This window comes from Pygocentrus nattereri, chromosome 5 (genome assembly GCF_015220715.1).
Source record: "Pygocentrus nattereri isolate fPygNat1 chromosome 5, fPygNat1.pri, whole genome shotgun sequence".
In the NCBI taxonomy this organism is placed as follows: Eukaryota; Metazoa; Chordata; class Actinopteri; order Characiformes; family Serrasalmidae; genus Pygocentrus; species Pygocentrus nattereri.
Window position 1 is genome coordinate 7,769,247 of NC_051215.1, and position 24,254 is coordinate 7,793,500.

The window sequence follows — 24,254 nt, forward strand, 5'->3', positions numbered from 1 at the left end:
TTGTAGCAGCCACATCAAAGCCTGATACTGTCCATTGTAACTCATAACAGTTTCATGCAGTGTCAGAACTATTACATTATATTATTAAAGCTATTTGGCTTCCTAGCTGTTGATATTTAGCTCCCAGTCACCAACAGACCGTTCTCTAAAGGTGTTATAGCACCAGTTGGCAGTTAGAACTTTTGCTGCTTTCTGTTTTCTTTTTGCATGAATTTGCAACAACCCAACAAATGAAAACACTTTCAATACACATCGTTTATTGCAACATATACATAAGATTGTAAAAGCTAAGAAGTGTGTAAAATAGTTGCGTCAGCTTAAATAACTGACTATGTGCAAAGTTGATTCAAATCGATTGGCAGTGATAGTAAAATCACTAACATACTTCAGGCATTAGAAATGTCTTACTGGATCAATCATGTTTAGATAAGGGGAATTTTGTACATTTGACCAAACTATCACTGCCAATGGGTTCTAGTATGAATGCCTTTCGCTGCTGTCGGAACAAAACCTCATCATTTTTCAGTTTTTAACATAATTATAATAATAATAATTTTTAACATAATACCCGTTGCCCTTTACATTGTGTGTAAATTTCATGATGAATGGACTGAAAAAAAAAAAAAAACAGCCCAAAATGACTTGCAACAAAGTCTGGTTCCATTGACTTACATTCAAAGTAAAGTAAGTTTTTTCCTTCTCCTGTAAAGTTATCATTTTGGAGATACAAGGTTTTGTTTCCGACAGCAGCGATATGTAGGGCTAGCCTGTGCTTTTCTATATCAACTGTGTTCAAACCAGCTTTTTAAGTTGTTTCCTTAATGGTCAGTGACACTACTCCTTGGAAACCAAGGCAGTTTATTTGGTAGCTGAACTTGACATGTAGTAACCTTGTATGTGTTACAAAACAGGCGCAGTCCCAGATACCCAGAGCAATTCTCTTTCTGTGAATAAAGCCCCAGACACAGGGATTCCCCCTTTCACAAACACATGCACAAGCCCAGTCTCCTCTCTCTTCCTATTCTTCAGCCCTCAACAGTCTCGACTGAGGTCAGCCCGTCTGGTCTGTTCTCACGCCATTCTAACACACACACGCGCGCATACAGACTTGCGCGAGTAGGGTCAGACAGATGACCGTGTTCTGCTGACTGGAGCCTCCTGATGATGTTATAATGCTGATTCAGCATTTTAGCGCTGCATAGACATTCCTGAGCGGCAGAAGCAGCCGACCACAGCGTCACATCCTCCTGGACATTCCGCGGCACACATTAGAGAAACGGAAACGCAGGCCTAGCTATTAGAAAATGAAACAAAATTTTCCCATGCAATATACTGATTCATTACACTATAATGACTATAAAGGAAAACTTATTTAAGCTAATCTTTATCTTCTCCATATGTTTCATAGGGTCAGTGACCAGAGAAAATACTTTATTAACACTGCACAGCACTTAAATTAAATAAAATAAGTACAATTTGAACAAAATGCTGACTTTTATATTGCTGATGTTTACAATGGAAAGCGGTGGGCAGCTGCTGCACCACATATCTTTGCACTTCAATTATAAATATATTTCAAGGCAATGATTGGCTGATAGGCTGAAGTGTTTTGCAAGTATTCACTGAATGAAGGACTATGCACTATATACATTATACTAGTGGGGAATCCTCAAGTACTAATGAGCCTTGTAAAATATACATTACATGATTCAAATTTTCTGTTCAATTTTATTTAAAGAATCATCATGTTTTTGTAATTTATCTTTGCAAATATTGTAGCAATACTCTTAGTTCATTGTTTTGGTTGGGATCAAACTATTTGAAAATTGTCCAGTCTGGATTTTTTTCTCAGTTGTATCCAGACAGATACAGCCAAGTGAGCTCTCCCATTGGTTCGGACTTCAGGAGCTGAACTGGGGAGCATGACTCTAGTCCAGGCAATTTATCTGCTCAAACACAGCTGACATTCATCTGCTGCAAGCAGTAGTACATTGTATATTCTTTGAAATGCTCATGCTAAGAAAGTTGAGACACAGTCAGCATCTCACTGTGTTAGGTGGCGTGATGAGTTGCTGATAGAAAGTCAACGCTGGCAGCTTGTTCATAGTGATGTAATGTACTTCATTAAGCGTCCAGCAGGCTACTGAACGAGCTCACTTAAGGGGTTTTGGTTCTAATCAGCTCAATGACACACAGCCGCAGAAGTGCTTGTGTTGATTAGCTGAAAACACAACACTTTCTAATGTGTTCCAGCACTGAGAATGAGTTTACATACACTGTACCATGGATAGGAGCTCAGACAAGGACCAAACTGAGAAATCAATGTGTTAAAGAGGGGAAAGTTAAAGGGGAATCATTTTTCACTCATTAGGATGTAAACAATGTGATTCAGAATGGTTTGATGTGAAATCTCCACTCGAGTGTTAGATTGGTTTACAATGGTGGTGATAGGAACCAGACATCTGAAGAGTTTAATGTCTTTTTAAACGCTCCTTCACAGAAACTTTGCTATAAGAGATCATAGTGAATTTGCTGCCTGATGTCTGTGGCATGGTTTTATGATAGTTTTGAGAAGCTTCTGGCCTACAAAGTATTTTTTACTCCATTCACAGCAGAGATCGTATGCGAAGAAAACTTTTTCACATATACCACAGTTTACTCTTATTAATATTACATATAGAGGCTGAGAAGACATATATACGTCCACTGGTGGTTTTGGATAGTGAATAACAGGGTTATATTTGTGTGATGTCATGACGCCTGGTTCCTATCACCACCACTGATAAGAAGATCAGAAGCAGTACAGTTCTCTACAGTAAGCCATTTCACATCAAAACACTCTGAATGACTTTTGTGCAGAATTTCTCTTTACAGAGGGCACAAAAACAATATGTACATCAGTGAACCCAAGCTGAGGTCAGTTAAGGTCAAAAGAAAAGAATATAAAGCAAATATAAAACAATATGAATGAGTCTGTAAAGCAATATTTAAGTGTTTTGCAAGCCTTTGTATATGTAACGTACAGCTGGGTTAGACTGCTTTACCACGAAATATGTGCTTATGTGTCATTACCGGCCTAAAACCTGACGTCAGCAAGAACAGCAGTGATTAGCGCGTACAGCATGTAAGTACATGACATACAAACTCTTGTACGTGCCTAGACATGCACACAAACACACATGCACAACCAGAGTGCATGTTGTTTTGATAGGGTGATTTTTTTTTTTTCTTCCTCTTGTTGGCTGCATACCTCCTCCTCCCTTCCTCTTCTGCCACTCGCAGGCCAGAGTGCTGGGTCAGAAATAAAAATAAAAATAAAATAAAAACATGTGGCTTCCTTCACTGGCAGTTTTCCCTCACAAAAGCCACATTAAAAGTCTTCTTTGCCACAGGACTAAGACACGTTCTTCCCCCTCATCACATCCAACCGCCGCATCTTACACTACTCCTCCCACCGTCATCCATCTCTCTTTGTGTCGTCCTTTCTTCCTCTCCCTTCACCTTCATCGTACACCAGCCATCAAAGGTTTTTGGACATCTAGCTTTTCATGTTTGATGTTTTTAAAGAGATCAAATCATTGAAAAGCAATTATATTTAAAAAAAATATATTTTTTTTTGAAAATGAGTTTGATGCAGTATATTAATGTAGTTTTGTAGAATGTACTTTGCATTCACTCTTTATACTGTTCAAATAAAGAAACTACACTTCAAAAATGCCATTGTAACAGTCAATACACTGCTTTTGTGATGTCACAAAAGCAAACACATTTACATATAGTGGTATACAAATGTTTTGCATGTTTATTGACATGTTGCGTTTGAAAGCCCGTCCTCTGCAATAAACGAACTTAGACAGGGTATTTTCCTGCAAATGTTATTGCACAATTTCTATTTATTTGCTGAAAAATTTTCTGAAAAAAATTGTGCATTAAAATATGCTGATGGATAAAATACTGTATATGAGGATAATTGCTGAACTTGTGAAACTGCTGAGTTACAGTAAAATTAAGCATTTCTAAGAAATTAAATAACTGTTATTTTACAGTTATTTTTTACGGGGTAGATCACTGTCGGCTCTCTGAGTGTGAAATGTAGTGGCAGCTGTGTTCAGCTGCTAGCGAAGAACAAGGGGTGAGAACGTCTTACTGCGAAAACGGTCATCTGGTTATTTGTCCTCAATGGCATGGCTGTGGCTTCCATGATATCAAAATATTGTGTGGCACTACTTCAAAAATGGTTTTGAAACACAATAAAAACACTTGATTGTTCACTTATGAACACAAAAATCCAGTTTGCTTCAGGTTTTGTACATCATGCACATTTCCATCAAAATATACTCCATCAATGTTATTGTAGAAAAAATGCTGAGAGAGTTGAGCTGAGGGACCTCCGGAAAAGACCGGATTTGCATATTATGGCTGCTGTGTAAAATGGGATGTGGAAGCTAAGCTGCAAAACTGCTTTTTACTTTATTAAGAAATTTACACATGACTACCAGCTCAGCCTGCAGCAGTCACAGCAGTGATGCAGACTGTTGCTGTTTCTGCAGAGTTATTGGAGTGGAAGATGTGGGGAACGATTAGCGGGAAGCAAATGGACTGTTTCAGCCTTCCAAAGGATCCACATATCCGAAAGGAGTGTCTGAAGTTTATTGTTTCCGACGTCCCTGAAGATTTCAGGCAGAGCTTAACGGTCTGTTCCGTATATTTCAGCACGGACTGCTTTTTGAATAGAGCACAATACAGGGCAGCCGTTCAGAACAGACATCATTTACATAAATCAGTCTGAAAGGCTCTGTATCAAAAACGGCCTGCTTGATTCGAAAGTATCGCAAAGAATTACGACTGTTTTGCTACATGACATCATGCACACTTTAAAGGGAGACTTAAAACAAGACAAATGTACAAAAGAAGCACTTTAATTGGAAATTATAAACAAAGTCAAGGTGTTCCTGAGTGTTTGATGGCTAACGTATTTCCAGCGTTCACTCTATTTTTCTCCCCACGTTTCCAAAGATGTCACTCCCTGCGTTGGACTGTTTGTCTCCATTTGTCCATCTCTGTCTCCCGGTTCCGGCCGTGAGGGGGATCACCACACACTAGCACAAAGGAGCATTGTATTGTGGGGGGAAAAATGTGGTTAGCAGACGCTGGTAGAGGGCCCCAGTGGTTGCTGGCAGGCAGAAGCACTTCCTAGCACAGCCTTCACACCAGCGCTCATTTTGGGAAAGCCCTGAGTTATGGCAGCTGCGGTGTCGGGGCTTTTATGCACGCGGGACGCCTCGCGGCTTATTTTTGGGAGCTGGTTGGGTGGGGTGCGGGTGCGGGCTGAACGCGAGCCCACCACCGTCTGGATCTCGCTCTAACTCTCTTTCTCTCTCTCTCTCTCTCTTTTTCTGTCTCTCTCTGTGTCTCTCTCTCTCTTTCTGTCTCTCTCTGTTTCTCTCTGTCTCTCTTTCCCTCACTATTTTTCCCTTTACTGATGTCACTCTCTTTTACTATCTTTCTCCATCTCGTTTTATCTCTCGTTCTCTCTCCTTCGCATTTTCTCTCTCTTTGTCTCTCTTTCATTCATTCTTTCATTGTCTCTTTCTTCTCTTTCTTTTCTCTCTCTTTCTTGCTCTCTCCATCACTCTTTTTCTCTCTTACTGTCTCTCTTTCACTCACTCTTTCTTTCTCTCTTCATCAGTTTCTCTCCCTTCCTGTCTTTCTCTTTCTTCCTTTCTTTCTTTCTTTTTTTCCCACTCTTCCTTTCTTTCTCTCTCTTTCTCGCTCTGTCTCTCTTTCTCGCTCGCTCTCTTTTTCTATCCTTCTCTCCATCTTGCTTTATCTTTCTCTCTCTCTCCCTCTCTCCTTCACACTTTCTCTCTCTTTTATTCATTATTTTTCTTTCTTTCCCAATTTTTTTCTCTCTATATGCTCCCTCTCACTCACATACTCTTTTTTTCTTTCTCTCTTTACAAATCTCTCTTTCTCTTTCTGTCTTTTTACCAGTGTTACTCCTTGTCTCTCTTTCTGAAGGCTTTTCCCATCAGATACAGAAACAGAGCATCAGTGCAAACTTCTTTGGTTAAAGTGAATAAAAATATGCTGCATGTTTAAAAATCACTGCTGTCTTCTACACTTTTTGGCCTGTAGTGTACATGATGTGGTGGGTGTGGCCTGTTTGTGTCTCCAAGGGTGCTCTGCTGGTAAACCGTGCGGCTGTAGAGCAAACCTCAGTCACACACCTCATATGAACGAGTGGGATACCAACATGGTACCAGTGGGATGAGTAGTGGTGATATGATCATCACACATGAGCAGTCACACACACACAGCGAAAACACAGCGGGCCCATGTGGTTGCCGCTCGCATCATGACCATGCGCCACAGTGTGCCTGCAGTGCGGCCTGACTGTACCACGGGTTACTCATAAACAAGTGCCTTAGGAGAACCACAGGCACAGAGAGGAGCCACGCTAGGCCACACTTTAAAACCTGTACTATTCAATTTTCTTGGTGCAGGTGTTAACATAAGTTCCAGTTAACCTTTCAAATGGCCAGGAGACCCCTATAACTTAAGCAGAACAGCTCTACAATGCTCTGCAAAGATAAGCCAACAGGAAAAAAGAATTTTTGATGAATTATCTTCATAAGTCTCACCGTTCTGAAATGTTTATTGCCTGTCTCAGTCTTTTGTGTTCTCTCAAATTGACTGTCAATCAAATGCGCTACCCTTAAGAACCAAGTCATCAACTTCAAAAAGGTGTCATCTGAGCACGTCCTTAAACAGCACACACACACACACACACACACACAGAGACACACAGACACACACACATATATATAATTACACAGTGTCAATTGACTGCATAGCTGCCTAGACTCTTCTGCATTTAGAATTACTGTTAACATCATTGTTAGTTTTGATTGTGAGATGGCGTTGGGGTTTTAAATGGGTTATGACTTCAAGAGAAAAGTTTAAGGGAGGGAAAGAGAAAAAAGATGTGAGAGTGGGAGAGAGAGAGACACTAGCTTTATATTGTGGTAAGGAAAGGGAGAGGAGGGGTTAGGAGGGATGTTACTGTCACTTTGGCAACACTGACACACATATTGCAGCCATTACCACAGCGGAAAAATGTTTTTCTGCAACATGCAATTACTATAGATTACAGATCAGCCTTCATAGCATCAGAAGCGCTGGCCGGAATGAAAGAGACACTGTGTACTGTGCTTATTTGTGTGCATGAGTGCATGCATGTGTGTACATGTATGAATGTACATCTATATCTCTTGCAAACTTTTAAGATCACATCATAAAACATCATTACATAGTAGGTAAGTGTTTAAATCATACCTGTGGTTCTTATTACAAGTTAATGACATGTCTATATGAGTCCAATTATTGTGTAATAGGTACGTACAATGTAGAATATAATATCTGTGATGGCACCTGTGACTGCAGGAAAATCTTGGTATGTGTAATGATCTATCAGAGCAGATATCTTCACTGAGGAGCCCCCTCTACAGGCCAGGTGGCTATTTGGTGCTATGTACAAGAATTTTAAGTGGTAAAAAATGACATATAGAACTGGTTCTTTATCACAGATATAATAATAATAATAATAATAATAATAATAATAATAATAATAATAATAATAATAATAATAATGCTATTTTGATGTTATTTTCACCATTTTCTGAACTAGAGAGAACAATTTGAGCATTCATATGGTTCTTTGAGTTGTGATGGTTACAGAACCCCTATTTCCCCAAATTTGATGGATCTCTATGATTATACACTGATATTAGACATTGTCTTGAGTTTTTCCTGACATTGTCATTTTTCTTTAGAACATAATTTTATAACATAATTTAATTTATTAAATTGAAAGAAGTAGCATTATAGAGTTGGGAAGGGTGGTAAAATATTGTGTCTTTATGTATTAACATCACATACACAGGCTAAAAAATGTCTGGCTTGATGTTTAGTTCCCAAATTCAGAATTAACATTGACCTGATGAAGATATGGATGAAGATATGGTGACAACAGTAGATCCTTTGTTTAAATCTTTTTACCATGTTCTCTTTGAATATTCTTTAAACATGATAGCAGTCGTCCCAATTACTCCACTCATCAAAGGGGTACTAAGCTCCAAAACATTCTTCTGCATGTTGCATGCAATGACATATTTCCACCAGAGAGGTCTCCAAATCCCCAAATCTTACATACTGTAGCTTTCATGTAAGAGAGTTCATCCTTGCAAAGTAAGGCAAGCCTCAAGTGGTCCTCATCAAAAGATTGACCTCTATATGTTCTGTTCAGAAACTGTTTGGTGCTTAACTCAATCATGCTATTGTAAAACCTTAATTATAAGGAAATGCCACCAACCTCATAAAGCACATGGTTGAGGGAAAAATTTGATGGTTTGGGTTTTTGCCAAAATTACTGTCATAAAGTAGCCCACATAGAAGGTAGTTTGCACTTTTTGGGGATTTGACTTCATGAGAATGCATTTCCCATAGCAGGTGCCCTGGAAAAGCAACAGCTTTCAAATTATTATGTCCCTCAGCAAGGACGATCTGTCCAGAACATTTTTAATAGGCGTAAATGTCTCCAAAAAATGCACTCATTGTATTCAGCATATTGGACTCGCTAAGCTGGAAAAAAATTAATTCAATGGCTTTATCTGTGTTGCCAAACCTGGAGCATTTCAGTGTAAAAAATGCAATTCTACTCCATCCACCAACACAGCATGCTTTCATCAGATGTTATACTCCAGATATATAATATAGAACTGTTTATACCAGATCTCTCGCCACAGGCCCATTACCCAGCTATCTGTATTCCAGGAGACGGGTAAACAGAGCATACCAGCCTAAAACTCATGCCAATTCTTTTGCATGGGCGGAAAAACACCATACATCAACCTCCTTCAATGCTAATGTGCTTGTATAATGATAGTAATAATAAATAAAACCTACACAGTCAGTGGAAGTTGTGGAAATGCAGTAGACTGTTGCAAGCATAAGCTGTGTTTTACTTAAGTTATGCATACCTCAGATCTCTTGAAAGCTGTGACCTCATGACCTCATTTCAGATGTTTTGACAGTTTTCATGGTAGTTTGCAGATGAAGGTACATATGTTATATATAGCACGGTACAAACATCAAACACCACCATTGATTTATTTCATTTTCAGTCAAAACAGCCATTAAATACAAGTAAATCAATTAATTCTTCAGAAAACATGTCCACTTTTTACTTTTATTACAGTTTCCATTCTTTTCACGAGACTTGCTTTCAATGTTCCAAAGATAACTGTAAGGAAATTTTCCCACACCTTCAAAGCTCAGTTGTAGAAGTTGGTTGCATTTTCTGCTTTCCGCAATTCCCAGACATCCCAAACACATTGAGTGATGTTGAGATCTGGCCTCTGGGGTGGTCAGTCCATTGTTCTTAGAACACCAGCGGCTTCTTTGTTTGATTTGCCAATTTTCTTCTATTTGTCTTTTATTTGCTTCTTGACAGCTACACATCCTTTCAGACCCATAGCATTGTGTTATCTTAATGATTGTTTTGACTGAAAATGTACACACTTAAAAAGTTCTTCAAGGATTCTTAAGTAAAGACAGCGGTTCTGTATAGAACCATGTACACTCAAAAAAAAAAAAAAAAACATTTGCATGCTTAAAATGTTCTTTGCATGGTGAAATTGCTCTTCTGACTGATGTAGAATGTGTTGTATATGGTTATATGTAGTATATAATGCATATGGCTGTATAGAAAATGGTTCTATATAGTGTCAAAAAGGATTCTGCTATCGTGATGATGTCAAACCCCATATACAAGACATTCTCTATCAATATAAATGAACATTTTACCAAGCAAAGGACCCTTTAAGCATGCAAATGGTTCTGTGGGTGTTCGTGGTTCTATATAGAGAACTCTTGAATAACCATAAAATGGTGGTGTCTGATGTTTGCACAGTATTGTGTGGGTAGCCAGATTGTTTACATCAGTTATGTATGAACGGTTGGCAAAACTGACCCAGGAGCAACATCTTTCCACCATTCATGCTAAAGAAGTGAGACCTTATGAGCATGTTTAGATATCAGGGAGGGCAAGAAGGCATAAAAAGTGATGCTCTTGATCAAAAGCACATTGTTTGAGTTGGCTGGTGAACTGGCTGGTGAACTGGTTGGTGAACTGGCTGGTGAACTGGCTGGTGAACTGGCTGGTGAACTGGCTCCTTAACTGTAGAAAAATGGACCAACGTGTACACAAAGTTCAGGCTTCAAAATGCCTGCCACTAGCTAGGCAATGGACTTTTGTCCATGTTTACAGATAACAACATATCGTTCAGTGTCGGAAACCACACATGCAAGTCTATTTGAGATCACTTACGGACCTGACATGGTTTACGTCTGTGTGTCGTTATTTAGGCATGCAGTTTACATGATGCTAACAGGTGGATAAGCTTCTACTACTTAAGAGCTACAATAGCCGTGTAGATGCTGTGCAAAACACATCTGACACAATATCAAATGTCTTAATACTTTGTCTGCGCTTGCAGTTCAGGGAAGTTCTTTCTGCTGAACTATTGCTTAAGGTTTCTCAGTAAAGTGTTCCTGTGAAACAAAACTTAGTATCTGCTTTTTGTCATTCTTTACAAAAATTGAAAATAGCAGTCTCATATTATGTTAAAAGCTCAGGACACATGGATGAACAGAAATGTTCCAAAATGACTCGTTTCACTGACTTCTATTGAAAATTGCGAATGTCTTTCCGTCTCCTGCTACCGTTTTAGAAAGGCAAGGTCTTTTCACAACAGCCACAAAATACCACATGTTGTTTAACATCTACTAAGTTACTGAATTAGCAGAGTGAGGAAAGGAAGCAAGGAGTTCCTGAGACTTTAAGGGGTTAAAACCACCCTTCATAAAGTCCTCAGACGTGGCTCGCACACAGCATTGAATAATCATGATGAGGCTAAACCTGCCCCGGCCGTCTGCGCTGATTAAAGCCGGATGAGTTACAGCCAGTTCACCCTGATATCAGAGCCTTTGGGGTGCTTTCAATTCAGAATTTGGCCCTTTGAACTGCGGCACGCTTCATGAAAGCTGGTGGCCCATTTGTACTGAATCACATCATTTTTCATCACGTTATTATGCCGGTGCCCACATTGTTCCTCCTAAGAAGTGTGTGTCTTGGGTGGGGGCAGTGACAGGAGTCTGCAAGAAAGCTCATATGCAGCCCCCTCACCTATGCTGGGTTGAATCCGTGAGGGGCCCCTCGGGGCGGGCGGCTCGCGCTCCTGCCTGTCCGAGCGCCTGTAACTGTAGAAAGTGCGTGTGGAGAAGCGGAGGGGAGTGTAATGTGACAGGAGGCCCCGTGTGCGGCTTATATATTAATAATGAACAGATGCGGCTGAAATATGGCCCGCAGGCCTACAACGCTTTTCCAACTGATGGGGCTATAAGATCCTGAGTAGTTCGGGTCTCTGATTTATTTTCTCATTTTCATTCCTTTTTGTTTTGTTTTGTGTATATCCACACGTGTGTATATATATCAAAGTACAACATGATAAAGATATAAAATGATGTAATAACATCAAAAACATGCTTTAGTTCCCATTTTTAACTTTTTACTTGCTTTGTATTGGCGCCAGTGCAGGTGTTGTTTACTCAGATTGGGTTACTATAAGGGAAGTTAAAATGGAAAATAAATTGAAATTCACTGTCATTTAAGGGCCAGTATGACGCAAAATTTTATTTTCTTTCCTTTTTTAAAAATAAAATTTCTGATGTAGTACAGAAATGTTGTAAAGGGTAATTTATGGTAATTAAGCTGTAAACACAGCCTATTTTAAATGCATGGTTTGTGATGTCACACAAGCCGTGTGTGTGTGTGTGTGTGTGTGTGTGTGTGTGTGTGGTGTGTAAACGTGTTGGCTTTTTGTCACTGTTGTCAGAACATTATCATTTTTGACATTTTTCAGTTTTTGACATGATGTGAAAATGCCTGCTATCCTATATATATATATATGCACATGTACATCGAAGTGCCTATAGAGCCTCTCAGCGTTTAGCCCTGTAAATTTACATTGAAGAATTATGGTACGTTTCAGCCCTGCATCCAATCAGAACAGAGCTCATTTACATATTTCTTAAAGGTATATATATATATATATATATATATATATATATATATATATATATATATATATATATATATATATATATATATATATATATATGAAAGAGGTCGGAAATGATCATGTAAGAGTGAATAACTGAAGATTATGAATCAGGAGTGATGTTTTTAATACATCATACCATTCAAATGAACGAAGTGGAAGGAAAAACGAAAATGCTGCAAAAAGTGGCGTTTGGCCTCTTTGATGCTGTGTTTTAGTTCATTTACACAGTCTCTGTAAAGTCACTGGTAAGTAGATGTGAACGCTGTGCTCGCTCGTGTTTCCAACTGCTAAACCGGACTGAGTGAATTAGTGAACGGGTGAATGGATGAGCGTACAGCTCGCGTCGAGCTCCTCAGTAAACTCCTCAGCTGTGAGTGAGCTGAACACCGCCCTGTGCATTAAACTGCGAATCAGTTCACGTCACAGATTTGACTCTTTGTTCTAAACGGACTGAGCGAACGAACGGAGCGTTCAGTCTTCAGGACTCTCAGTGTTCAAACCCGCGTGTGCGACTCTTTCACTCATTTGGAACATCACGAAACGCCCGTGCCTATAGAGACGTTACAACAGCGTGAATTAGCAAACAGATAAACAGCTAAACGCGCACAAATAGTGAGATCCACTGCGACGTCCTGGTGTCACGCGCACGCCGCATGTCATCACTCAGAACGCACCTCAGCCGTGGTTAAGGCTGCTGCGTTTCATCTCGTTCTCTTTGGTCTCGACGTGTTTTATTTTTACGGTGGAGGGTGAAGAAGTAATTCCACTGCATTATGAATATTTACGAGGAATATTATAAATTCCTCGCTGAAATAGAAACACGTCATTTTTGTAATTAATAATAGTATTATTAATAATATTATTTGTTGAGTGACGAGCTCGTGGAGCTCTGCTCCCAGAAACAGACTCAGGCGTTTTTTAACATATTAGTCTGTTTGATTGGCAAAATTTTTGTTTTAAAAATTCACATTTTTCCTTCTTGAATTTGCGAAAACTGTTCAGTTTCTCTGTTTAAACTCCAGACTTTACTAAGAACCATGGAAATTACTCAGAAAAAAGATGCTCTGAGCTGATAGCGCTCTCTCTCTCTCTCTCTCTCTCTCTCTCTCTCTCTCTCTCTCTCTCTCTCTGAATGCCTAAAGCGCCTACTAGTGGTGCTGTGCTGTGTTTGTAACTGCTGCGGCTGCCTGGGTGTGGCTCTGCTTATAAAACCCCATTAAACTCATTAAAGTCGCATTAATAGCTGCAGCAGATGTTGCATAAACTTTATTACTCCTTTATTACACATTAATTACAGCATCGCCGTCTCATTCAGACTGTTTAGACTGAATATAATATACATAATGAACATAATCAACTCTGATATGAATTCACGTGTCTTCTGGGCTTGTTTTGTTTGCATTAGTAACTCAATATGAATTAAAATGCGCCTCGTATTTGTTGATAAATAAAAGAATAATAGTAATAATAATAATAACAACAATAATAATAATAATAATAATAGCAAACGCTTCAGTGGAAATGCATAACGGAATCAGTTTTACTCATTACAGACGTGTTGTTATTATTATTATTATTATTATTATTATTATTATTATTATTATTATTATTATTATTATTATGGCTTGGTGTATTATGATTGTGATGACGTTGTGATGACGTTTATTATAATTATATACAGCTGCAAGAGTCATTATCATTCATCATTAGGATACTTCAGTAAAAGCATTATCAATATGAGCTAGTTATTAATTTAGCTCTTTAGAATTATTCTCGCTTTGGAAAAAAAACAAGGCTTTAACAAAGAAGGAGAAGAAGGAGAAGAAGAAGATGATGAAGGAGAAGATGATGAAGGAGAAGATGATGAAGGAGAAGACTGCTCCACAGTTTACCAATAATTTGCATTCAATCAACCATTTCTCAAAGTACCAAACGCAGCACTGGCGTTAAGCGCTCCGCACCGGACTGTATGAACCCCGCTCATCTGCGCTGAACTCGCATTAACTCCTGCGCATTTTAACTGTCAGAGGCACAGGTTTACAGTACAGCGCACCCAGACTTACACCGCAAAAAATGACTTTTCTAGAATTAATAATAAAGGGAATCTTTGCGCGGGCATCGAGATCATCGCATTTCTATCCATAATTCATTCTGAAAGCTGTTATAGCGTCTAAATCGCTCCGTCTGAGAGGACTGAGCTCCGCAGACACGTTATTTTTTCATTCCCGCTCGTTCTCCAACAGACCACGCCCCCTCCGCGCTCCGCTGCGCTGTGATTGGGTGGTAGTTAATATTCATAAGCAGTCCGCAGTTCTAGAACGCTGTGAGCCAGTAGTCGCGCAGGGGGGCGGGGCTACGAGAGGCGCTCCGGAGGAGCGGAATACGGGTGTGGGGAAAAATAATTAGGCTGCACAGATGGAGCGTTTTAAAGGCATTTATTATGAATTATAGATGCAACTCGTGGCTCGTCTGTTCTCACATGCCTTGTCCTTATTATTGATGTTTTGAAAACTGTATTTTTCTATACAATCAAGCGAAGCTCTACGTGAGCTGTGGCTCTGATGGGCCACTGTGTATATAATAAAGGATACAGTTTTTTTTATTATATATATATATATGCTATAATGTATCATCATTATATTACAAACATTATTATATTATATTATTATATTATATTATACATTATTGTATTATATAATATTATTTATATTCAGAATGCTTTGTGAACGGTTGTGTAAATCGGAAAACGGGTGTGGAAAAAAAAAAAAAGGAACACGGTGGTTAACAACGATAGAAACCCTTTCGCTTTCTTCGCGTTCTGATTGGTTCAAATACAAGCCACGCCCCCCGGGCTCTCATTGGTGGTAGTCCGCGGCACGCGCCCACCCACACACATACGCCCGGCGCCACTCCGAGCAGAGAAGTTCTGAAAACTTGAGTTGAGTTGAGCGAGCGCGGTGGATGAGCCTCGACCGGCGGAGCAGCGATCTGCGCGTTTGAGTCACAACGAGGGACTTTCAAACTTGGCTTCTCTGCCTTTTCTGCGTTTTTCTGGAATAACTGTCCTTCAGAGAAGCTCGACCTCTGAGCCTAGTCTTGTTTGTCGTGCTCCTGAGCTCGTGCGGTGTCCCCTCGTGAAGGCAGGAGTGCTGCAGCTGATGGACGAAAACTTTACAGCAGATCCGAAAGAGTTTTGAGCTGGAAAAGAGACAGTTGAGCTAGACAGGATCTACAGTACTCCAGAAGAGAGAAAGCGCTGCCGAGCGTTTGACGGCCTCTCATTTTTGTTCGCATTTGTTTCTGTGGCTCTGAATTTGGGGTTGAAAGAGAGAGAGAGAGAGAGAGAGAGAGAGAGAGGAGCCTGCGTTGTGGTTTCCGTGCGCGTTTTTGCTGAAGTCAGTGGGAAACAGTTCTGAGGCTCCTGCATCCGCGCGCAGACGGCTCTCATTAATCTGATCGGACTGAAAACAAAACAAGACGCGAAAAGCTGCAGATCTGATTTTTTTTCTTCAGATTTTTATTCTCTGTTTATCGGCCTGCGCGCGGCTGGTTCTCGAGCAGCGAGTCAGCTTGTTTTTTTCTCTCTCCCTCTGTGTGTGTGTGTGTGTGGTGATGCACATCCCCGTAGATCCGGGCACCAGCAGACGCTTCACGCCGCCCTCCGCGTCGTTCTCGTGCGGCACCCTTAAGCTGGACGGTGGCGGCGGCGGCGGCGCGGGCGCGGCGGGCATGAGCAGCGCTCTCCCCGTGGGTGTGCGCGCGCGGGCTGAGGCGCGCTCGGTTGTGGACGTGCTGGCGGACCACGCCGGAGAGCTCGTGCGCACCGACAGCCCCAACTTCCTGTGCTCCGTGCTGCCCTCGCACTGGCGCTGCAACAAGACTCTGCCGGTGGCGTTCAAGGTAACAGGGCTGACCACAGAGATGCCCACAGATCTGCCCGCTTTCTGCACCCCCCCTCAATCCCCCCCGCCCCCCCCCCCCCCCCCCCCCCCACCGCCCACTAACATCACCACCCCCAACCCTTTGGTCCTCTTCAGCCTGATTGGATTCTCTCCTTCACTCTCTTTTCTGACCCTGCTTTGCCAGTTTCACCCTCTTCTCCTGGTGTTTTAACCCGCTTTGCTTACTTTTATCACTTTATCACACTTTGCTCTTTTTGTATGTATCTTCCCCTCTTCTCTCCCTTTTCACCCCCCTCTCCTCCGTCTGTCTGATGATGTCTCGCTCATTTTGTGCCTCTTTTCATGTTAAACAACTAACTGGGCCGTTTTGTTCTGTTTTAACCCCATTTCATCCCTTTTCTGGTCCATTTTTGTCTCTGTTACGTCTCACCCTTTCCTTCCCTTCTTCTATTATCTCTCTCTTTTCGTTTTATAGAGGGATATTTTTTATCGTCTTCTGTCCTCATTTTACCCTCTTCTGCCCCCTTCTACCCCTCTCAGCCCTCCTGTGCGCTGACTGCTTCCTTGCCGCTGCGCACTAACACCTCGTTTTCACTAGAACTCCTGTTAACGTGAAAGATCCTGTTATGATGATGTATCACAGAGTTTAAGACTCTTAAGGTTGTTGTTCACAGACTTTGTTCATATTTTTAACACATATTAAAGAAACAGAGTAACCACAGAGAGAGAGAGAGAGAGATAAAGAGAGAGAGAGACAAAGAGAGAGAGAGAGAGAGAGAGAGAGAGACAGTATAAGATAGTGACAAATATTCATATTATTATTATTTCCATATCTGGTTGTTTATTTAATGCATGTATGTCTTGAAATTTTTACCATAATATTTAAAACTCATCAACAGAACAATTATTATTATTATTATTATTATTATTATTATTATTATTATTATTATTATCATTATTATTATTATCATCATTATTATTGTTATTATTGTTATTATATAATGGCACTGTTATTCCTATTGTTATGATTACTGCTACTAAAATTAATGCTAATGATAATAATAATAATAATGCATTGATTCTTAGTATTATTGTGCACATGCATAATAATCATCATCATAATAGTGATAACACCTTCATTATGTTGTATTACATTGTTATAACACCTATGTTTCTTATGAATCATCCAGATGCTCAAATGAAAACCTGTCTGTCTGATTTTGTCACATATTCTAATGTCTGACTTTTCAATGTTTATCAATCCGATCAAAAAGGGGAAACGTTTAATCATGGTCTTTGTGCGTGCGCGCGCGCCTCTCTGTGTTACCTGTCCTCAGGTGGTGGCCCTGGGCGATGTGCCGGACGGTACTCTGGTCACGGTGATGGCCGGTAATGATGAGAATTACTCCGCTGAGCTGAGAAACGCCTCCGCCGTGATGAAGAACCAGGTCGCGCGCTTCAATGACCTGCGCTTCGTGGGCAGAAGCGGGAGAGGTGAGACCCCTTAAAGAGAGCTTCACTGTCTTCCGTCTCTCTTCAGGTGCTCACCTGTCAGTCACACTGACTGCGCGAGCGCGGAACAGCTGCATAACTAGCGCGTGCTTGATTCTACAGCGGTGTGTATAAAGCTACACTCGCCGCTTTCGTGGGTCTAAACGCTGTGACTGGGGTGGCAGACCTCCGGAGCGCGTCATCAGCGCCTCAAACTAGGCAACGCGGTTGTACCGAATGCTGTCCTGGCTTGACCTGGCTGTTTAATGCAGCCTCAGTGCTCATTTAACCCCGTTAATGGGACCTTAAAGAACATGTTGTGCATCGACGGGCACTTTTACACTGATTGCAATTTGCAGGGCTAAAATTGCCTGGAAAGTCTTTTTTTTCTTTTTTTCCTTTTTCTGTATTTTAAACAAACGCCAGCATTACACTAAAATAACCAACCTTTTACTGCTGTCGCGTTTGACTCACATAACACCTGTTTACAGCATAACTAGTACACGTTTTACTCACATTGCTGCGTTAAACTAAATCAGCAGTGCGCATTTACTCATATTAATGCATTAAAGCCAAAACAGCAATACGTATTTTACTCATATTAGTCCATTAAACCAAAACAGCCATAATGTATTTTCTATATCAGTGCATTAAGCTAAATTAATAATGTGTGTTATTCTCATATTAATAGACGGAGCTAAATAACCGTTATGTATTTTCTTTATAGTGCAGTAAGGTATTAACCAGTGTGGATTTAATCCGTATTAGTGCATTAAGCTAAATAACCAGTGTGGATTTTTACTCATATTAATACACGCAGCTTAATATATATGTTACTCAAATTAGTAAGTATGTTACTCAATTTAATACGTTTGAGCTAAATAACCAGTTACTCATATTAGTGCATTAAGCTAAATAACCAGTTACTCATATTAGTGCATTAAGCTAAATAGCCAGTTACTCATATAAGTGCATTAAGCTAAATAGCCAGTTACTCATATTAGTGCTTAAGCTAAATAACCAGTTACTCATATTAGTGCATTAAGCTAAATAGCCAGTTACTCATATAAGTGCATTAAGCTAAATAGCCAGTTACTCATATTAGTGCATTAAGCTAAATAACCAGTTACTCATATTAGTGCATTAAGCTAAATAACCAGTTACTCATATTAGTGAAATAAGCTAAATAACCAGTTACTCATATTAGTGAAATAAGCTGAATAACCAGTTACTCATATTAGTGCATTAAGCTAAATAACCAGTTACTCATATTAGTGCATTAAGCTAAATAACCAGTTACTCATATTAGTGCATTAAGCTAAATAGCCAGTTACTCATATTAGTGCATTAAGCTGAATAACCAGTTACTCATATTAGTGCATTAAGCTAAATAGCCAGTTACTCATATTAGTGCATTGAGCTAAATAACCAGTTACTCATATTAGTGAACTAAGCTAAATAACCAGTTACTCATATTAGTGCATTAAGCTAAATAACCAGTTACTCATATTAGTGCATTGAGCTAAATAACCAGTTACTCATATTAATGAACTAAGCTAAATAACCAGTTACTCATATTAGTGAACTAAGCTAAATAACCAGTTACTCATATTAATGAACTAAGCTAAATAACCAGTTACTCATATTAGTGAACTAAGCTAAATAACCAGTTACTCATATTAGTGAACTAAGCTAAATAACCAGTTACTCATATTAGTGAAATAAGCTAAATAACCAGTTACTCATATTAGTGAACTAAGCTAAATAACCAGTTACTCATATTAGTGCATTAAGCTAAATAACCAGTTACTCATATTAGTGAACTAAGCTAAATAACCAGTTACTCATATTAGTGAAATAAGCTAAATAACCAGTTACTCATATTAGTGAACTAAGCTAAATAACCAGTTACTCATATTAGTGAAATAAGCTAAATAACCAGTTACTCATATTAGTGAACTAAGCTAAATAACCAGTTACTCATATTAGTACATTAAGCTAAATAACCAGTTACTCATATTAGTGCATTAAGCTAAATAACCAGTTACTCATATTAGTGAACTAAGCTAAATAACCAGTTACTCATATTAGTGAACTAAGCTAAATAACCAGTTACTCATATTTGTGCATTGAGCTAAATAACCAGTTACTCATATTAGTGAACTAAGCTAAATAACCAGTTACTCATATTAGTGAACTAAGCTAAATAACCAGTTACTCATATTAGTGAACTAAGCTAAATAACCAGTTACTCATATTTGTGCATTGAGCTAAATAACCAGTTACTCATATTAGTGAACTAAGCTAAATAACCAGTTACTCATATTTGTGCATTGAGCTAAATAACCAGTTACTCATATTAATGAACTAAGCTAAATAACCAGTTACTCATATTAGTGCATTGAGCTAAAAACTAATTCATTTTCTCGTGTTCCTACATTAAGCTAAACTGCCAGTGTGTATTTGCTCTTGTGGCGATTCACTGAATAACTCGGCGTTGGTTTTAGTCCGATATGAAGATTCGGACTCAGCTCTGCTCATCCTGCCGTATTTACTGTCCCTCAGACTGACTGAGCTCGACAGGCAGTAAAGAGTCTCAGGCTCAGTTTTGTTCTTGATCCAGAAGAACTCGAGTCTTTTTGGGGGAAAGCAGAAAAAAAATCGTATCGTGTGTCCAAACGCAGCAGGAACGCGCTTAATTTGTTTGGCTTGCGCGGGGTTTCGTTTTTTTTCCAGTGAAATGTTTGGGGGCTTTAAAAGGTTTAGCTTGTTTACACACCTTAAAAAACCTCTCTACATCGTACATAGCTGAGATTCCTCCGCCTCCTTCCCCTCTTCCACCGCTTTTCCTATTTAAACGAGTTGCAGACGGACGTGAGTGGAAAGACTTGGGAAAAAGAAAGTACCTTTCATTTCTGTAGCCGATTACACACCCCGAGCCACACGCACGCGCGCGAGCGCACACACACATACAGGCACTTTACAGGCGCGCGTGTGGAAGTCTCGTGCGGAGGACGGAGGAAGAAAGAGGGTGGGGTGGGAAAGCAGGGTTGCGGGTGGGGTGGAGGTAGTAATCTGGAACCGATTAATCCGTCCGATCTGCATCATCAAGGCCTTTTCAAATGTGGTCAAAGGCGTATTTCTTTCTTTCTTTCTTTCTTTACTTACTTACTGCTTTGGATCGGTTTGGATTCCCAATTTCTTCTGGACTCAATCGCAGTTCTTGAGTTTACGCTTCTCCAGGCAGGCCTGGATTCATTTATGTGCATATATTGGAATTAGATTTTTTTTGTGATGTTTGAACAGAGGGAAAACCCATAAGGACATTTTACTTTTTATCATTATTATTATTAATTTTTTTAATCAATGCAGTATGCTGGTCCAGAATCCAATGTATTTGTCCCTAAAATCAAATTCTCAAATCAGATTTTCAAATTCGTGATTCTAAAAGATTCCAAATCAGTTTCAGAGTTATTTGTATTCACATATAATCTGATTTTTTAAAATACCGTTCACACTTTACCCCAGTTGTCTACAGATCAGCAGTGTAGGTAAGGATTAGGTAGAGATTTTGGGTTAAAGTCAGATTTGGAATTAGATTTAAGTTTAAAATTGAAACAAATGATCACATTCAGCTTAAAGTTGTTAAATACAAGATAAAGATGATGACAACAAAGCATCCACTGGGGCAAAATCTGGACAATATGTAAATTGAGACCTGATTCAAATTCAAATTTCAGGAGACAAATTGATGTTTGTAACTGCATTCAGTTTCTTTTTCAAATTGCAGTGTTCACATTCAGTGCTAAAGATTGGGATTTGAAAAATGAATTTGGAATGACCCACTGTGTGGACACAGCGTAAGATTCAAATTTTCTGCAGAATGTTGTTGTAGAAAGTCCAAATCATAGGGTGTGACAAGCTACAATGTTTTGCATTAACACTTCTAATTTATGAATGAAAAGGACTTTACAAATAGCTGATGATATGGACATTCTTACATGTAGGGAAAAAACATATGGATACATTTGATAGCCTTCCCAGGATTATCTGTATGCTTTAATTTATAAAAATCAATCAGCTAAGCGGTGTAACATGTCAGTGAAATAGCCTGATAGCCTATAAATGTCAGTGTCTTCCATCTCTCTTCGTTTATCTTTGTCTCAACACTGCTGCACCCACGCTACTGAAAGTTTCTCACTGTCTTCAGAGAATCACGGCTCTATCATCGGCGTCATAGCTGGCCAAAGATATGTGACCTTTCAAATCACAAAAGTAGTGCAATGCCTTCATTTACTGGTGATAAAAAGTAACCGTAAAGCCACCTGACCACTGAGAAAGAGGCTCTGAATAAAGGGCATTTGTCACTTCCACTCGTCGTTTACAGTAGACGCATTGTAAGTTGTATCATTACTCTTTGTGTTTCTGTTCCCCACCCCAAGGGAAGAGTTTCACCCTGACCATCACTGTGTTTACCGGACCGCCTCAGGTGGCAACATATCACCGCGCCATCAAAGTCACTGTGGACGGCCCACGAGAGCCAAGACGTGAGTGCCCATTATCACTGTCCTCTTTGTTCTGTTCAATAAGTTGCTATGAGCAAGTGGAGAACCTGGCATCATTGTATGTTCTCTTTTGCATATTTGGGAATGTTTGCTCAGCCGTTTGACAACCATGCATGATTGCCTTTGTATTTGGAGTTAAGCTGCATCCTTAAGGCTATTTGGAAACTTTGGGTTAAATAGCTCAAGTGATCTAACCTTTCTTAGGGTCAAATTGAGAGAGAGCTGTAAAATAGTGGATGCAAATGTCAAGCTAGCGTGTCATCTTGCACCAATATGGTAGGTTCTGGGGTGACAAATAGACATATGATGTGTGCTAGATACAATCCGGCAGCCTCTTATGCAGTGTATCCATCAGTCACTCATAGTCTTTGACCTATGCGAAAATAAATGGAGTCAGTTTAATCCTTGGTTCTGTAGCTATATTGGTCTGGTTGAGTCAGTGCACTGTTCTGAAGCAGAGGATGGATTTTGTGTTCAGTTCTTTGGAAGCCTGGATTTATAGGTGAGGTCCCATTATCACTGGCTTTTTTGCCAATATGTAAATTACATACCTCAGAAATGACACATCACCGCAGCAAGGTTTGCCAGAAGATAGCAATGTTTACCATGTTGTGTCAGAGATTGAGGCAGTTGACCTTGGCAGTTGAAGGAAAATATCTGAGAGGTGAATTTACAGTAAGCAGGGTAGGCAAGTCAGTTGCATAAGTCAAGCATTCTTGAACAATATTGGTCAGTTGTGCTCAGTGGAACCTAACAGATCTGAGAGAAAACTGTAGGGATGCCTGTGAGACTTCGCAGTATTGGGTACCTCAGTAACATTAGCCCGTGCGCTAAAATGGGAAGGCCAAACACAGTGTTGCACGGGTTATATTGAGGCAGTGATGCGCAAGGCTGAGTTAGAGAGAAGAGAGTTGGACTTAGTCTCAAAATGCCCCCCAGCTAAAAGTGAGGTATGAGTCATCATCTAATGATACCCAGGAATGGAGCTGGAGCACATGTGTGTTCCCCAAACCGTTGCTGTGTTTCAGTGTCGGTTTCAGTGTCGATTGACAGTCTGCGTGCCGGTAGATCAAGTGGATGCTTACGCGTACCCTTATGAGTGTTGTTGGCCTATGCACCTTCCTGTGTTAATAGACGACACATGCTGACCCTTTGTGGTCTTGAGGGTTGCCAACCTCAGACGTCTTAATAAGCCAAGCCTTTTCCTTATTAGCCAGACCGCTTAGAGATGTTGAGCCACAAAGTCAGTGAGGTCTCTGCCTCTCAGCTGTGCCTTCCTCCACTGGGGTCAAACCTTGCCTGACCGCACAAGAGCCTGCTGACTTAACACTCTTCAGCGGTTCGCAGTGATGGAGCTAAGTCTATAGGGCTAATGCAGGGCTTGACCACAGAGCCATTACCACCAGGAGAGAGATGGAGCAAGTCAGACACTTAGAGACTGCTGGTCTGTATAGTGAGTGTATATAATCTGCATTTCAACTATATTTAAAGTGTGTGCAGCGCTGCAAAAAGTTGAATACACATGGTGCAGGCATGAATTTGAACTTGCATCTTTGTTCAAGCGTGCATGCAACACATGCATGAGCTGTGAAATGTGTGTGTGCGTGTGGTCCTGCTGTCTCCTGTCTCTGTCTCCTCCAAATGTCAAGTCTGCTCTCAGGGTGTCTGGCTGTGAGACACAAATTTGTGAGTGTGGACATGTGCTCATGTGAACAGAAGTCATTTAGCTCCTTGAAGTGCCATATTTAGCATTTAGCTGCAGACCAAGACTTTACACTCATTATTACACTGCTAATCATATTATGGAGTTAAGAGGGTCTTCCTGGACACAAATCACAAGATTTGGAAACTTTGTTAGGGTGAGGGGGGAACATATGAGCAGTTCTTGAGGAATGTATCCCCTACTTTTTTGGAGAAATACAGCAAAACGCTGTCCAAACTACACTACACTGCAATATTAGTTTGCATATTAGGTTACAGAGTTCAGAGGGTCCTCCTGTACATAAAATCCAAGATTCGGAGACCTTGTAGGGTGAGAGGAAATCTGTGAGCAGTGCTTGAGGAACAGAACTCCTTGTTTTTAGGAAAGAACAAACTTTACTCCAGCAACA

At 40.1% G+C, this 24,254-nt stretch overlaps 1 protein-coding gene across 1 annotated transcript in view; it reads left to right on the forward strand.

The window, feature by feature from the left end:
• The window catches only part of runx3 (RUNX family transcription factor 3), an 88,113-nt gene that overhangs the window by 19,159 nt on the left and 44,700 nt on the right, over positions 1-24,254 (forward strand). The window contains exons 3-5 of the mRNA XM_017695460.2: positions 15,814-16,085; positions 17,425-17,581; positions 22,021-22,125. Coding sequence (XP_017550949.1) covers positions 15,814-16,085; positions 17,425-17,581; positions 22,021-22,125 — 534 coding nt within the window. The remainder of the gene's footprint in view (positions 1-15,813; positions 16,086-17,424; positions 17,582-22,020; positions 22,126-24,254) is intronic.